This window comes from Cucurbita pepo, chromosome LG10 (genome assembly GCF_002806865.2).
Source record: "Cucurbita pepo subsp. pepo cultivar mu-cu-16 chromosome LG10, ASM280686v2, whole genome shotgun sequence".
Lineage (NCBI taxonomy): Eukaryota > Viridiplantae > Streptophyta > Magnoliopsida > Cucurbitales > Cucurbitaceae > Cucurbita > Cucurbita pepo.
The window spans coordinates 1,300,176-1,317,009 of NC_036647.1; the positions used below are offsets into that span (position 1 = coordinate 1,300,176).

At 36.5% G+C, this 16,834-nt stretch overlaps 2 protein-coding genes across 4 annotated transcripts in view; one reads left to right on the forward strand and one right to left on the reverse strand.

Moving 5' to 3' along the window:
* Positions 1-3,226, forward strand: part of LOC111803747 (isocitrate dehydrogenase [NAD] catalytic subunit 5, mitochondrial-like) — a 4,021-nt gene extending 795 nt beyond the window's left edge. Inside the window, exons 2-7 of the mRNA XM_023688282.1 lie at positions 198-518; positions 597-758; positions 853-927; positions 1,186-1,295; positions 1,367-1,439; positions 2,610-3,226. Coding sequence (XP_023544050.1) covers positions 198-518; positions 597-758; positions 853-927; positions 1,186-1,295; positions 1,367-1,439; positions 2,610-2,801 — 933 coding nt within the window. The 3' untranslated portion in view covers positions 2,802-3,226. The remainder of the gene's footprint in view (positions 1-197; positions 519-596; positions 759-852; positions 928-1,185; positions 1,296-1,366; positions 1,440-2,609) is intronic.
* Positions 3,227-11,123: 7,897 nt separating this feature from the next.
* LOC111803529 overlaps positions 11,124-16,834 on the reverse strand; it is a 7,201-nt gene continuing 1,490 nt past the window's right edge. The window contains exons 2-7 of one of the 3 annotated variants that reach the window (XM_023687977.1): positions 16,657-16,728; positions 15,367-15,523; positions 12,916-13,547; positions 11,810-12,034; positions 11,680-11,736; positions 11,124-11,491 (exon numbers count right to left, since the gene is read on the reverse strand). In XM_023687977.1, the coding sequence (XP_023543745.1) occupies positions 11,300-11,491; positions 11,680-11,736; positions 11,810-12,034; positions 12,916-13,547; positions 15,367-15,523; positions 16,657-16,710 (1,317 nt within the window). In that variant the 5' untranslated portion in view covers positions 16,711-16,728 and the 3' untranslated portion in view covers positions 11,124-11,299. Of the gene's footprint in view, positions 11,492-11,679; positions 11,737-11,809; positions 12,035-12,204; positions 13,548-15,366; positions 15,524-16,656; positions 16,729-16,834 lie in introns of those variants that run through there. The other 2 variants (XM_023687979.1, XR_002816385.1) reach the window with 2 other exon arrangements.

The window sequence follows — 16,834 nt, forward strand, 5'->3', positions numbered from 1 at the left end:
TTTTTTTTTTTTTTTTTTTTTCAAATCTTAGTGAGTGTCACATGCACTTGAAATCGCAAGTCATATTTTTCAAAGAATTAAGAGGAAAATTCCTTGCGTCGAACAATTTACGGAGCATTAAAGGGGAAGATACTTTCTTTTTATTTACTAAGTGATATTTAGGGTGTTGTGATGAATTTCATTTTTCATCTATACAGGTATTCAGAACTGCTGATGTGCCCATCGAATGGGAAGAACACTATGTCAGCGACCAAATAGATCCCCGAACTCAAAGTTTCCTCACGTGGGAAAGCTTAGAATCAGTGAGACGTAATGGTGTGGGCTTGAAAGGACCCATGGCTACGCCAATTGGAAAAGGCCATCGTTCTTTGAACCTTACCTTGAGGAAGGAACTTAATTTATATGCTAATGTGAGGCCTTGCTACAGCCTACCTGGTTATAAAACACGTTATGATAATGTAAATCTGATCACCATCCGTGAGAACACAGAAGGGGAGTACAGTGGACTTGAACATCAAGTAAGTATCTATTGTTTCGATCGAGGGGGTGGAAAACAATCTCAATGTGATTTACGTGTAGGATTTCTTGCGTGCTAGGTGGTTAGAGGTGTGGTTGAAAGCCTTAAGATCATTACCCGTCAAGCAAGTTTAAGGGTAGCAGAATATGCTTTTCACTATGCCAAAGCTCATGGGAGGGATAGAGTCTCTGCAATTCACAAAGCCAATATAATGCAGAAAACTGATGGTCTTTTCCTTAAGGTGGGACTACATTTCAAAGTATTAACTGTTTTCTCATATGCACTTTCCACCGAGGCGTCCCCATCTGAAGTTTTCTTTGTGTCTTCACTTTCAGTGTTGCCGTGAAGTTGCAGAGAAGTATCCTGAGATAAAGTACGAGGAAGTTGTCATTGATAATTGCTGTATGATGGTATGGATTAACTTCTTTTCAAGAATCATGCACCCATACGGAAATTAATTCTTAGAGGTGATGTGGAGGTCTGGGAGAGTCAATCTAGAACTCCTAGTGTATTCTTCAGGACGTATTTCTGATAATAAATTGATTGGATGATGAAATTTGGGATCTTTAAAGAGTTTTCGTAGAATAGAATTCCAGTGAAATTTGACTTTTGTAATGCATGTGTGAGTAAGGTGGAACTGGTTTTGATTGTGTATCAACTCTGTGCAGCTTGTGAAGAATCCATCACTCTTTGATGTATTGGTTATGCCAAATCTTTATGGTGACATTATTAGTGATCTCTGTGCTGGGCTGATTGGAGGATTAGGGTTAACGCCAAGGTATTTGTGCCTTATTTTTATTTTTATTGGTAAGTTTAAAGATTATCTGATGTCAAAAAACATTTGTGCAGCTGTAATATTGGTGAGGGAGGTATTGCTCTTGCTGAGGCTGTGCATGGTTCGGCACCAGATATTGCTGGAAAGGTTAGTCTTCAAAATTTTAAGATCGATGACTCACATGACTGCATTTTCATTTATTTCTTTGGACTTTATCGATGACTTCTAATATAGGTTAGTCTTCAGAAAAATTTTAAGATCGAGCACCAGAAATCCAGCTTGTGAAGAAGTGTGTAGGAAAATGAGTAGCGAGAGAAAATGTTACTTCTAATATATTTATAAAAACGTTCCTGGGAAACCTCTTATGGGAAAAAATGCTAAGATCTCTCAAACCTTTCTTTTAGAAAAATTGAAACAAGAAAGACCGGATTATCAAACAAGTCAATTTTTGTTAAAAAAAAGAAAAACAAAAAAGGTATAGAAAACACAGGTTAAAGGGTGAGCTCTTTTCTCTTTAAAGCAGTTGTATTTTGGATACCAACGTATACCCTTGATATTTAGCCCCTTGTATATCAGAATCAGGAATAAATCTTCTTCATAGGAAGAATGGAGAACAAATGCAGATTGGGCACGTATGAAGAGAACAAAGGTTCCAATAAAGAACAGAATTACAAGAAAGCATGTTGAACAAGATGGATCTGAGCTAGCGTCCTTAGGGAATTACATATTTTCTTTTAGTTCTGTCTCTGCATTTATTCCTGTCTCTTTTTCCTTTTGATTTTTTTTACCGTATTNGTAGTTCAACCTAACATACATTTAAATAAATCTTTTGAATCCTTCTCTAGCTCTCAAAGGAATAGAGAGATTTTTTTTCTAGTTAGACTTCTATCAATGCAATGGAAGAACCATCCCTTCCTATTTTTTTTGTCCTTTCAGATAGAAATAATATGAGACCCCAACCCTTATTTACCACTTTAGCGGGGTTGAGGGGATACAACCGAGACAAAGTAGTTTATGATTGAATCTCAGAAGCATTTTTTCATTTGGTAGATCGAAGTCCATGGCCCGCTTTGGGTTCTCACTCAGAGCTTTTTTCTTTTAAATTTTTTATTGTATCCAATTAACTTGAATTCAAATGGGAGTCCATATTCACACATTTTTACAAAAGCACAACCAATATAAAAGTAATTGATGAGGTTGAATATATATTTTGCGAACTCGCAAGGCAGACAGTTTGTTCCTTGCACCAATCATTAGTTGCATTTCTTTATCGTAAAGTATTTTTCATGTATCTGAAAGCTTGTTAAACTTGCACAGAATTTGGCAAATCCAACTGCATTGCTTTTGAGTTCTGTCACGATGCTTCGGCATTTGGAGCTCCATGACAAAGCTGATCGGATCCAAGATGCCGTCCTCAACACCATTGCAGAAGGGAAGTATCGAACAGCTGACCTTGGCGGTTCATCATCGACTACCGAGTTCACCAATGCAATCTGTGACCATATTTGAGGGATGTCTTTCATTGTTTATTTTGCAGTCTTACACGTTGTTTCTGGGAAACATTCTGGAGGCGTTCTTCATATCTTTTCATAGTTTCTCTGAAGCGTAATAAGCTCAGATCATATTGATGACTCTGAAGTAGCTTATCCCAAGGGTGCTACTATATTTAGCCATTGATCCTTTGCGGGCCGTCCAAAGGATAACTGAAACGGCTCTGTTCACGTAATCAGCCATACAATGTCAGATGATTGAGATCTGTTCAAATTTATTTCTACGAAAACATGGCTTTTTCTTTGTCTTCCCATTTTGTTTTTACTATGTTAGTGTTCGTCACGTAGTTTGTAAAAGACGAAAAAGAACCAGTCTTATTATCCTTGAAGTTGTGCCACAATTGTATGGCATGTGATCAATTTATGATGCGTTTTGATGTGCCAGTCTTTTTCTGTATCATCTTCTTGCTTTGTCACTTCCTATATTAACTGATGGACTCGGGCAGTATTAGGTAGCTCTATTGAGTTTCAGATGCAGGCTCCAAGAGATGTTTATGGCTTCTCTTACTTGACGTTCTCATTATGCAGAGCCTATCTGTTATGCTTCTACAGTTTATTAAGGCAGACTGAACCTGCTATAATTGTAGTTGGCCACTGTTGCGGATTTTGTGTGGAGTTGTTAACTGGCATTAAAGTGATCGCAATTTATCAGATTCAGCAGCCTGTGTGCGAAGCTAGAGTTTAGTTCCTGTGGTGCAAGCTATGCAGAGTAAGTGCTAATTGGTGAAAGGGAGAGTCTAAAATTTTGCTTGGAGTTTATATGTTGCAACCGTTATGTTAAAATCAGAATTCTAAGTAGGAGGTTATGGGAGAAACACCAAACTTGATGGAAATAGATTGACGTGTTCATGTTACTTCATTTGCAAATGGTCTGTGTACACGAATGCACGAGTCATACCCATACCGTATAACAACTCAATCCTACTGCTAGCAGATGTTGTCTTCTTTTAGCTTTTCCTTTTGGACTTCTTTTGTTACGAAGATGTTTCCACGCCCTTACAAAAAAGGTTTCGTTCCCCTCTCCAATCGACGTAGGATCTCATAATGTATCTCTCTTCGGAGCCCAGCATCCTCATTAACACACCGCCTAGTGTCTACTCTCATTCGGGGTTCAACGTCCTCGTTGGTACATCGCTCGATGTCTGGCTCTGATACCCTTTGTAACAGCCCAAGCACACCGCTAGCGGATATTGTCTTCTTTGACTTTCCCTTTTTGATTTTTATAATGTATCTCTCTTCGGAGCCCAGCATCCTCATTAGCACACCGCCTAGTGTCTACTCCCATTCGGGGTTCAACGTCCTCGTTGGTACATCGCTCGATGTCTGGCTTTGATACCCTTTGTAACAGCCCAAGCACACCGCTAGCGGATATTGTCTTCTTTGGCTTTCCCTTTTTTATTTTTCCTAAAGGTTTTTAAAACGCGTATGCTAAGGAGAGGTTTCCACACTTTATAAAAATATTTTTCCCCTCTCTAATCGATGTGGAATCTCACATACCGAGTACTCAATAAATTATAGGCCACTTCAAATCTTTGTTTTCGAGGGGAATAATCGACTCTGTTTGAGATCTTAGATTGTGCATAGCTCCGAGAAGTTTCCAAGTGTAAATACAGATAGAACTAGTAGTCTAGAAGGGAGAGTGAATGGCGTTTCCCCATTTATACGAGTACATTAGTTTACAACAAATGGTGGCTAAATACATATTAGCATTCTCAAAGAGGATATAATTCAACACAACCTATCTTCAAAGACACAGAGGGCTCTGTCGATTATCAGGTGAGGTAGCGCGGCGGACAACACTAAGGACAAGGTTCTCATCACAAGGAATGCAGAGTTTTGAGTTCGTAGTGAAATCAAACTCATCTTGTGCTTGATCCAGCAATGCCCTGAACAGAGGATGATTGAGAAGGCTAATTTTGATTACAAGCCTTCTGTTATTCTCACCCACATACACAACCAAGTGACCCTTTGGGACGTCTCGCGGAATGAAGCAATCCTCATGCAAGGGAGACCACAAAACCCATTGGCAACACTGCTCGCAGGCTGCACAAGGTACCACTTTGCTTCCTATCTTCCTCCATTTGTTTGCACATGCTCTTATAAACCCCCCCTTCATATTATCAGTGTGTAGCTTTAGTCTTTGGCTAGTGATGGAGAAACTGAAAGGTATATATAAGAGTGGATGAAGAACACTATTAGATGGTTGACATTATAGATATAGCTAAGCAGTGGGCTCCGTTTCTGTATGCCATTTTCTGTCTGACAGTGCATTATATATATCATAGTAGATGCACCCTTGCTTGGCTGTACCAATTTACTTTATTATATTGTTGCATCTCTAGATGATACCAATTGTACGAACATTCATTGCATAGTTTTGAGATGAGATTTTATATGTTCAAATATGGAAAAATGGTGTTAAGCAAAGGAGTAATGGTTGACTGATTTTTTTCCCGAAGTTCTTGCTTGAAGTTAATTTTGTTATGGCCCCACATGATTGGAGTGGACAAGAGATGAGATTTGAGGTCGAGGGGGGATAGTGGCGATGTAATAGTCCAAATCCACTGCTAATAGATATTGTCTGTTTTGGCCTGTTATGGATCGCTATCAGCCTCATGGTTTTGAAATGTGTCTACTAGGGAGAGGTTTCAACACTCTTATAAGAAATGATTTGTTTTCCTCTTCAACTGATAGTGAGATTTCACAATCCACCTCCCCTTTGAGGCCGAGCGTCCTCGCTAGCACACCACCTGGTGTCTCGCTCTGATGTCACCCATTACGTATCGCTATCAACCTAGCTTTGTTTCGAGAGGGCTATATCGATCTCGAAAATTGAAGAATAAAGGGAGGAAAGAAGGAGATTCTTTATACGCCCTTTCCAGACCCTCGTTTTCCCGGCAAGGATGCCCAATGTTCCCTGCTCTAGCTCGTACGTGCCAATGTTTCCAAACCAAAACAGGCCTTCTTTGATCACTATGGATTATTGAATCTCATCTTCATTAGTTATGGTTCTTGTTATGAAAACAAGGGATTCATGGATTGATGTGTACTCCAAATCATCTTTGAATTGTTGGGAGCAGTTCTGAGTTGAAAAGGAACATGGCAATATGCAGAAAGCAGCTGCATTGCTATCCATTTTTCTTTCATCTGCTGCAGATGGTTTTGGGATAAGCTTGTCTGCAGCATCACATCTGGGCGCAGGTGATGGGCCTCTCTCACTCAAACATAACTTTTATTTCAGTTTTCAAACATCTTGCTTCTTAAACTTCAATAAAATTTACATATATTTTTGTTTGTTTTGGTACTGAAGCCTAGATTTGGTTCCTCTCAGTTGTCAGTTCCTCCTATCTGGACCCTTTTTTTTTTAATCTTCTTCTCAAGTCTGTTTGTATATAAAGAACGAAAGCTGAAAATATTCTCATTCCTAGGGAAATGTTTTATACTTCGACTCGGTTCGTGTACTCTTAATTTAAGGATTTAATCTAAGAACCTCTTAGGAATTATGAGCTTTTTATGTGAGATCCAATCGGTTGGAGAGTGAAACAAAACATTCCTTATATAGGTATGGAAACCTCTCCCTAATAGACGTGTTTTAGAATTGTGAGGCTGATGGCGATAGGTATCGGGCTAAAGCGGACAATATCTGCTAGCGGTGAGCTTAAGTTATTACAAATGGTATTCAGAGCTAGACACTAGATGATGTGCTAGCGAAGATGTAGGCTTCCACATGGGTGGATTATGAGATCCCATGTTGGTTAGAGAGGGGAACAGAATATCTTTTTATAAGGGTTTGGAAACCTCTTCCTAACAAATGCGTTTTAAAACTGTGAGGCTTATGGCGATAGGTAACGGACTAAAGCGGGTAGTATCTACTAGTGTTGAGTTCAAATTGTTACAAATGAAATCAGAGTTAGACACCGGACGGTGTGCCAGCGAGGACTCTGGGCCTCTAAGGGAGGTGGATTGTGAGATCTCACATTAGTTGAAGGGAGTAACAAATGATTCATTATAGAGGTATGGAAACTTCTCCCTAATAAACACATTTTAAAATCGTGAAGCCGACGGTGATAGGTAACAGGCTAAGACGGACAATATCTAGTAGCGGTGGACTTGACGTACTTAAATAAAATGAATTGAATTGAACATACATTTGAACTGATGATCAAGTGTGTGGGGAAAGATAGAATGGGCATGGGCCAAGATTCTTGCTTGATATGTCTTATGGTTGTTTGACATCATTTTTGCTTCACAGAATATCCAAACCCACTTCTTTACATCTATACATCATTCATCAGTACACTACTGATACTAGAGTCATCATTCAACTCTTAACTTCAAACCAGATGTAATAACATTTGTATCCAACAGTAAAACTCGAAAGAGTCATGTCATTCAACATAGAATTCGGCCAAAGTTCTATCGTACAAAATAAACTCCCTTGGTTTGTAGATCTCGATACAAGGTTAAAATTCTAGCTCTTCTATAGTGGTATCTCACTAATCACCATAAGACCTTTATTTTGATGGCGGTGAATAGAAAAATTATCTGATGATAAGTATTAAAATGAAATAATTTCTCGTATGAGACTGATTGGGAAAAGATAAGTCGCGTCCGTTTGGTTCATTCATTTTTTTTTTGTTGAGCATATGACAGCTCACTGATTCATCTCCCAAGGACGAGAATGGAGTGTTTGTGGGTTTGATTTGGTTGGGTCTTCTTCAGAAAGACACCTTTCCCTCTCACTCACTTTCAAATGCTCTTAATGCAAACTCACTTGAATTCATTCATTCTCTCTCTCTGATAGATTTCTGAATTGAAAACTTTTGAAGCAAACCATGGAGGTTATGAACTGAAAGAACCCCAACCCCAAGCCTTTCTGTTTTGAAGTGGGCAAAACCTTTCCCCACATTCACAACACAGATAGCAAACCCAAACTCTCGAGCTCACTCAAGATTCAGAAAAATTTAGGTAGCTAGCTAGTTGGCATGCAACACTTGGAGGAACACCCCCAATAGACCCAAATCCTTATCTCCATTTATAAATGGTTCGGGGATGTAAAGCAGCGGATTCAGTAGTTCGAGACGCGATATTGGCAAGTTAATTTGCCTAGTACTGAATAAAGATGTTGTGTTTTTGATTCCCAAAATTGGCATGAAAATGAAGAAGGAAAAGGGAATGATATGATGATTTGAATTTGGGTTGGGATGATTGATGAACATGATAGAGTCAAGATGCAGTTCTCAGATCGAACAAGCTGTAGTTGAAAGTGATAACATGCCCCGCAGGTCAGAGAAGCTGGCACTATTATTATTTATTTTTTTTTCATTTAAATATTAATTTTGCCCCATATCTTTCCATTTATAACTTCCCATGCTTCCTCTTGGAAGCATTTGTTTTATTTTTCCTCTATTTTTCTTGTTTTGATCTCTATTGTGAGACAATTATATGAGAATTCAAGGGAGTTTCGTTATTTGAATTCTTAATGAATTTGCTAATAATTTAACCATGTTGGTTGGAGTTGCATGTGTCTATGATAACGAGATGAATTGTGAATTAGTAGATAATTTACGAATAATTTTTTTTTTTTTACCTATGCGGTGTGCTAAAGAACTGAAATAACTAATAGCTCGATCAGGAATACTTAGTTCAATCAATCCTACAAATTATATTTGATCGTATACAAAAGGAAGCCTCGATAAATATACCATCCTAATTAATCAAAACACCGTCCAACATATTTGTTTTGATTTTTGAAAATTTAAACTTATAATCAATTATCTATTTTTTAAACCTTATATTCTTAAACTAAAAAAAATGATTGATGAAGTTATTTATCATAAATCATATAGCATAGCATCCCATTCATTCATGCTTTATTTTTATTCATATTTTAGCATAGGAACGAAAATAAATAAATATATAAATAAACAGTAGAAGCATTCAACATTAATGCATTAATGACCTAAGAAGGGATTGTGTGCTTTACACTTAATATCAGCATCAGCATCAGATAATTAGAATTTTTAAATTAATTTTAATATACATTAGGTATGAACAACCAGATTGAGAGTAGAAGAAACATAAGATGAAAATCTATGGAAAATGTAGAAATTCAAAGCTATTGGTATGTAAATTTCAAAAGTCAGTTATGACTCTACAACATGCGTGAAATGAAGACGTTTGTTCGAAACCATGTTCAAATATCTTCATAGACCACAATGAATCAATTTCTATGTATTATAGCTTAGAGCCCACAAAATTAAGATGGAACATTTATCCATTCTATTATAAAAAGCATACCAAGTTAAAAATCTATGGTTTTGTATAATGTACTAAGATTTTATTAAAAGTTCCTATTTATGTGAGATCCTACATCAATTGGAGAGGGAACAAAACATTTCTTATAAGGGTGGGGACACCTCTCTCTAGTCGACGCGTTTTAAAACTTCGAAGGGAAGCCTAAAGAAGACAACATATGTCAGTGGTAGGTTTGAACGGTTACAAATGGTAGCAGAGCCATATAAGAAGACAACATATGTCAGTGGTAGGTTTGAACTGTTACAAATGGTATCAAAGCCATATACTGGATAGTGCCAGCGAGGACGCTAGGCTCCCAAGGGGGTAGATTGTGAGATCTCACATCGGTTGAAGAGAGGAACAAAGTATTCCTTATAAAAGTGTGGAAATCTCTCCCTAGTGGACACGTTTTAAAATCTTGAGGGAAAGTCTGGAAAGGACAGCCCAAATAGGATAATATCTACTAGCGGTGGACTTGTGCTCCATTTTCAAAAGAAGTCTCTACCAAGAAGCACTTTAACTGAACCCGGACTGAGGGCACTAATAAAAGGATGCCCCAACAGGATATTTTAAGTGGTGATTCGCTGCAAAACATTGTGAGAAACTACTGTTTGCAATTTATAAACTGACATCACTTAGCAACTCAAACAGGAAACATCATTATGCCTAACTGAAATTTAGGTCTTCGTAAAGATTTCCATTACGAAGGTGGATGCTCCCTAGTGAGGCTGATAAAGTGGACCAAGTATACTATTTCAACCATAACCATTCGCTTATTAAATAAAGCGCGTTGACCTTTAACTCCAACAGGCTTTATATCTTGTCTAGTCTTCTGGTGGAGACTCCATAATTCATTTTTAAAACTAACTTTCTATTATAAAACCACTAGGGTATTTTTTAAATATTAATCATCAAATCTAAGAACTTAGCTGTTGTTCTATAAATGCTGAAGCCTTATTTCTGATGTATCTAAGTGTACGAAACTTGAAACCCCAGGATGAAGTTCTTAGTCCTCATCTTATCAATGATGATCTTGAGCTACACTTGCTCAGTGACTTCAAGAAAGATTGCTTTGGCAGGGTTTCATGAACAAGGAAACCAACATTTCTTAAAGCAAGCAAAAACGGCTGAAGAAAATAACAGCAGAAAGAGCAATTTCAAGCACCCAGAAAGTGGCATTAGCAACCATCACTCTTTGCCTAGAGAGTACTTCAACGAGAAGGGTGGAGCTTCGCAAGGAAATGACAATGGAAGTGGGTAACTATTGCAAATCTAGAAGGCTAATATGTACTATTTGATACAGCATATCAGAAGATCCTAGTTCTTTTTGCTCTAGCTGTTGATGTTCCTATGTTCCAAGGAGTAGGGCAGGGTATGAGGGTAGAGGGAGGTGCGCTTTCCTCCAGTAATCATACCTTCTGCTAGAAAATCCTAAGGACTAATAATGGCCATCCCTTAGTGTATACAGGTCTATGTTTATGCATGTATCTATGAGAGAAACGACTATTAATAAGAAGACACTGATGCCAAACGATAGATACTGTATACAAAAATCCAGATAAGACATTACCTGGTATGGGGAAGAAATAAGTTGATTGAGAATAGAAAAAATACATCCCTGGCAAAGAATTAAAGTAATAATCAATTTGAAAAAGATGGAATAGTAAAACTATATACTTACCTCACCCATAAATGAGTCGGAGTTAGTACAAGACACGAGAGTGGTTGTTCTTCAGTAGCGGCAAACATTAGTAACCACGGAGATATTCGCTTGAGGGGTAAGCATATTTCTCCTCCACCCGAGAAATTACTACCGACTCGAACATGACTTCCTTTCCTCACTGCAACAGATTCTGAGAACCTCTACCTTCTCAAGAATTAACAATTGGTATTAGAAAATGTACATGAAATATTTTATGATTTACCCAAATTAAAAAAAAAAAAGAAAAAAAACAGACGAGGAAATGGAATCGATGATACTAGATTTCTTAGTTAATTAGCTCCGCGGCTTTTATTATGGAAGATTTTCTTCCCAGTTTCAAGTGCATATCACCGTTACAAAAGGGTCAAAACAGAAACAGAGATCTTTTCATTGTAAGTACTATTTAGACTTCCACACTTCATTGCAAAGGCATTTCTGCTGCTTCCAATGCACAGATATCATTCATACTTCTTCCGCCCCCAATTGAATGACAACGAGTTACTTTCAATAAGATACATGGGAGGTGTAGCTTCTCTGACTGGTTTTGGACTGCGCTCCTTCGGGTATGGATATATATTGGCCAACTCATAAACACGTTGGAGAAGGGACTTCGGCAGTGGACGTGAGGCATGTGGCTGCTTACATTCAGTCTGTATAATTGAAACAAAACCGTAACTGAATACTCTTTCACCCGACTTAAAGCATGCTAAAAATTTACTTTGCATGCAAAAGATTCATTGGAATTAGAACGTGGACAAAAAATCATTAAGAGGTTCATCTATGGCATGCACAGTTCACATTCACTAGAAAGGTGAAGCATAAAGAACAAAACGCTCACCCCTTTACTGTTCTGTATGTTAACACAGCTAGCTTTCAAAAGATTCCGCCATTTGTCCTGAAGGGAAAACGAGATAACTAAAATTCATTGGATAAATGTCAAGTAATCAGAATAGTGAATGGATAAATACCCTGAGATCTATGGGCGTACGATGAGGAGAAGACGCAAATAGGTGCCTCTTTATACGAGTCCAGCGGCCAGTTCCATATTCAGCAATTCCATCAACCAATCGCATCACTTCAGTAAGGGTCCACATCTTCTGGTGCTTCCTCCTATCATACTTTTTACATATTTTGGCAGATGAATAAACATTTTTACACTCAGTTGCAGAAGGTTCGTCTTCAGACAGAAATCCCTGAAATGTAGAATGAAAGAACTTACAATTCTCAACTATAGTAGAACTTACAATTCTAAACTATAGCATAATTAGTTGCGTATATTTGGGGTCTCGAGCACAAACAAATATAATAGAGGAAAAAGACACAGAGGGTTGGGAGGGGGGAAGAAAAGCAACTGAATTATTACAGAGAAGAAATAAGGGTGAGCGGGAAGGAGTGGCAGAAGACCAGACAGTAAAAACTGCACATCAGAATAATGTATTTCACCAGCACCAGTGTATCAGGTCTGCAATGGCCCCAGATATAAACAAAAGAAAGTCCACGGTCAAAGGCAGTTGAGTCATCTTAAATTTACCACGAGTCTTAAAAGCTTTTAATTCCTATGATGAGATGAGTTCAATCATTTCTTGATGCACCACATATTTGAGGTCAAACTATTTAGAAATCAATCAAAAGTTATAGTACCAACATTTTGCAATTCAAGATTTATATTCTGAGTGATGAATATTATAATCATCTGAATTATTACCAAAAGGAAACAATCAAAGATGTGCCTATACATATACAACAAGATGTGCCTATACTGTCTATTTACAACTCACACGGGTGTACAAAGTTGAATGTGTTTCAAAAAAAAAAAAAAAAAAAAAAANAAAAAAAAAAAAAAAAAAAAAAAAAAAAAAAAAAGATATGGCATCATGAATGACTTCAATAAAGTGGCTTCAACTTTAAATCTAGAAAGACTTTGGGCCAAACCAAATGAACCACAAAAAAGAAAACAAAAAAAAAAAAAAAAAAAAAAAAACAAATAATATATGGAAGGCAGATAAAACAGAGAAATTTCAATGATAATTATATTGGCAGGATGAACAGATATCAAGAGAGAAAACTCTCGTACTGAAACTGGTACATGCTTCTCTGGATGTCTTCTCTGAGATCGAGACTGCACTGGAACAGACGTACCACAATGCGATTCATCTTTAGGGGCCAACATTTGTACCTTATGTCTAATGTGATTAGATTCCACAGTAGAAGTCACTTTCAGGTATTTATCTTTTGTAGGAGATTTTCTCCTTCCCTTGTTATTTTCAGACTTTGAATCTGCAAATTCTTCTATGTATCTTCGAGTAGGCTTGCGCAATCTCCTCTCTCTTGAGCAACTGGCAAGTTTGCTTGCCACAATATCACCCTTCACATTTTCATCAGATATTTTCTCATTTTGAAGATAGTTTTCATTAGTATTGAACTTATGGATATTATTATTATCAAGTATTGTATCACAGATGTTGCCTTCAAATGGTGTTGCACACCCACCTCTGGTCCTCAGACCAGAGAACAACTCACGAGTCAAACTCCTCTCAACAGGTGTATTGTTGAATTCAGCCTCCATTACCATTGTTGCTGACAATTCTGATATTTCAAAAGCATCAGTATCACTCCTGCTTGATCCCTGAGATTTACTCTCTGAACTTGGCTTTCCCAATTGTAATCCCCTATTCTGTCTGAAAGAATTTTCATCAACTTCGGCATCTGTGCTTTAAGAATACATGATTAAAGATAAGGAAAAACAGGGATAAAGAAAGAGAGGGGAAACAGAGGCTTCAGATTATTGACTAGATATGAAATTTGTTAGCATACAACCACACAAGACTAACAAAAAAATTATATATATAATGAGAAGATAAACTTCACATGTATTTAGCAGATTGTTTATTACATGGAATTCCCTAATTCATCGACATCATCCAGCAGTTGATCAAGATCTATAAAATTCCATTTCACTTCAATCAATTAATGTATAAAGCTAACTCTGAATCTGAGTATTACATTTTTAAGTTTTTTTTTTTTTTCTCTTTTTTGTATTTATTTTTCCATCCGTTATATTAAATCAAGAGGAGGAATGGTAAAAAGGGGATGAGAAAACGCCTATGGAACCCATGGGTTTACATCAATCCTAATTGGCATAAATCAAATAAACGTCATAGTGAAAAAGAGGCTTTGGAAAAAGTACTCCACAGAAAGTAAAGAATCTAACTAAATTCTGAAAAACATCCAAGCAAATGTGAGAGTTCTGGAATTCTTTCTTATTCCTCTCAGACCAAAGAGGAGCCTTAACAGGTTCTAACTTCCCCCTCTAAAGGGTTTCTACAAAAGAGTGGAACCACAGCCATCTGGCAGCTCAAGAAGGCATGTTTGGCCAAAGTTACTTGCCGCCCACTTCTAAAATGATAGTGTTTGGATGGTGTGGAAGTGTTTTCTTTGGAAAAATCAAAACTACGTGGTTTTGATAGTATAAGGTGGGTGAGTTTGGAAAAATTGATTGGCAAGAAATTTAAAAAATAACTATAATTATAAATATCAAGAATAACCTTCTATTTCACCCCATTTCAACCCTAATTTCGGGAAATTTTGATCTCTCTTTAAAATTTGACACTACCTCTCCAACTTTATTTCTCTCTAATTTTTTTCTCTCCAACTTTTCTCCACTGAATATTTTTGCACTCTCTCTAACTTTCTTTCTATCTAAAATTTTTTGTCCCTCCCTCCTTCCAACTTTTTTCTCCCAAAATTTTATTTTCATTCCCTAAGGGGTTTAAATTGTAATGCTTAAAAGGTAGCTAGCGAACTTGCACTCCCACAACAAATGATTCAGATCTTCGTGATGGAACCTATAGAAAAATACATCATTGAGGGAAAAAGACAAAAGGAAAATTGTCTTTGGAGAGAGATTCAATGAGGAGGAGATCATTGTAGGATTCATAGGCAAATAACTTGGGTCCTTAAGGTCGAAAAGAGGAGAGAGTTTAAATGAGGAGGTCAAAAACTAAGAAACAACCATTTAGCACACCAGCATCTATACTTTCCCTCATTTGATTCTCAAAGGTTGAACCTCTCTACCACTTTAAGACATGATGAAATGATCAATTCGCATGACATGAAAATATCATAAGATAGAAGCATACTCCAATTTAAGTTTATATTTGCGTCCCTGCTTGCTATTAGAATCCAATCCACCTTATAGGTAATAAAAGAAATTGGCCAGGATTAGATTGCTTACTGATGTAAAAAAAACTATTGGAAAATAAATTTAAAATGTCTAAGCATGTTGAACTCAATAATTAGTATCACTTTTCTGGATTTGTCCACATATACAAGGAAAGGTTTCCAAAACATATTCACATCAGACCAATAAAGACCCTTTCTATATGTTGAGCTTATAGGGAAAATAGGATAAGACTACAGTTCGCCAACAAATACTAAAACAAAAGAACATGGATGGAAGAAGCCCAATGAGTAGAGTGCAAATTAGCACTAATAAAAGCATAAGGAATGGATCATAAGAGTTCACCACCATTTGTTTGTATTTCGTAGCCAAAGTCACGAGAGAAATCTTGAACTCTCAAGCAATTTCCTAATTCATGGTCGCTTTTAGGCTCCACAAGAAAATGATCGACTTCATTTGATTCATTTAATGGTGCAGGAAGAAAAGATCCCTCCATTTTTACCTATGAAGAAAAAATAGCAAATCGCCACAAGTCAGAAAGATAATATCTAGAGAAAAAAAAGTTAGGCTAAAATTGTGATTATGCAGAGAAGCATATCTTATTTTACGAACTACCAATTTGGAATTGATGAAAAATCACACCAAGATTAAAAAAAGTAAAGTAAAGCAGTTTAGAGAGGAGATATGTGTTGAAATGACTAATACTCTAATAGGAAACAAGAATCAAAATGGAATTCACAGAAAATAGTAGTGATATGAGAAGAAAAACTACAAGTGTTCCCAGACCTTCAAGACAGGCCTAGACTCTCCCGTAAACTACAAAACTAATGAAAAATACCAAAATATAGTATTGAAATTAAGAAAGAAAATGACAAGTTTTCAAAGCACTTCAAGAGGTATGAACTCTTCCACTAACTATATCCAAAATTGTTCTCCCAAGTTTCTAATTTCCTCTATTTATAACCACCTAGAGATTTCATGGCACATTTATACCTGCATATTCTTAATTTTATGGCATATTCATATCTGCATTCTCTCTCATATGTATTTATATTATGCTGTAAAAAGGTAATAGAACTGATAAGGCAAAAATTGATGAGGACTTACAAAGGTGCTCATATTATCTCTTTTAGATATTTAGAAAACAGAAAGAAATCATTTATATGATGAAATGGGATACAAAACAAGATTCTATCGGAAAATTATTACAAAGAACACCTCCATAGGTTAACAAGGGTAGATAGGCGAAGGTGTTGAAATTATCATGTTATCAAAATTTAGATATTTACACAATATGCCCATAATGATACATTGGAAGTTTGGAACCATGCATTATATTTGTTCCTCCATAATAAGAAAAACTCTCCAATATTAAGCAAAGGTGCGAACATTATCATGTTATCAAAGTTTAGATATCTACACAATATGAACCTAACGATACATTGGAAGTTTATAACCATGCATTTATTTGTCTTCCACATATCAAAAACTCTCCAATTATTTAGACTCAAATCATCAAAATCATTCACACATATCAATGTTGGAAGGATGAGGCAAGCAATATAAGGTATACATTCAAGGTGTTCACAACAGTTAGATGTAGAAGTTACTTCTTGATAATAGAAAGCTTCTCACCCAATGATAATTCATATTTGTGAACTTCTGGCAGAAATGCACTTCTTGATCCATTTACTCCTAAGCTCAATCCTACATGTTCTGATACGGATTAGTAGCTCTAACACACACACAAAAAAAAAAAAAAAAAAAAAAAAAAAAAAAAAAAAAAAAAAAAAAAAAAAAAAAAAAAAAAAAA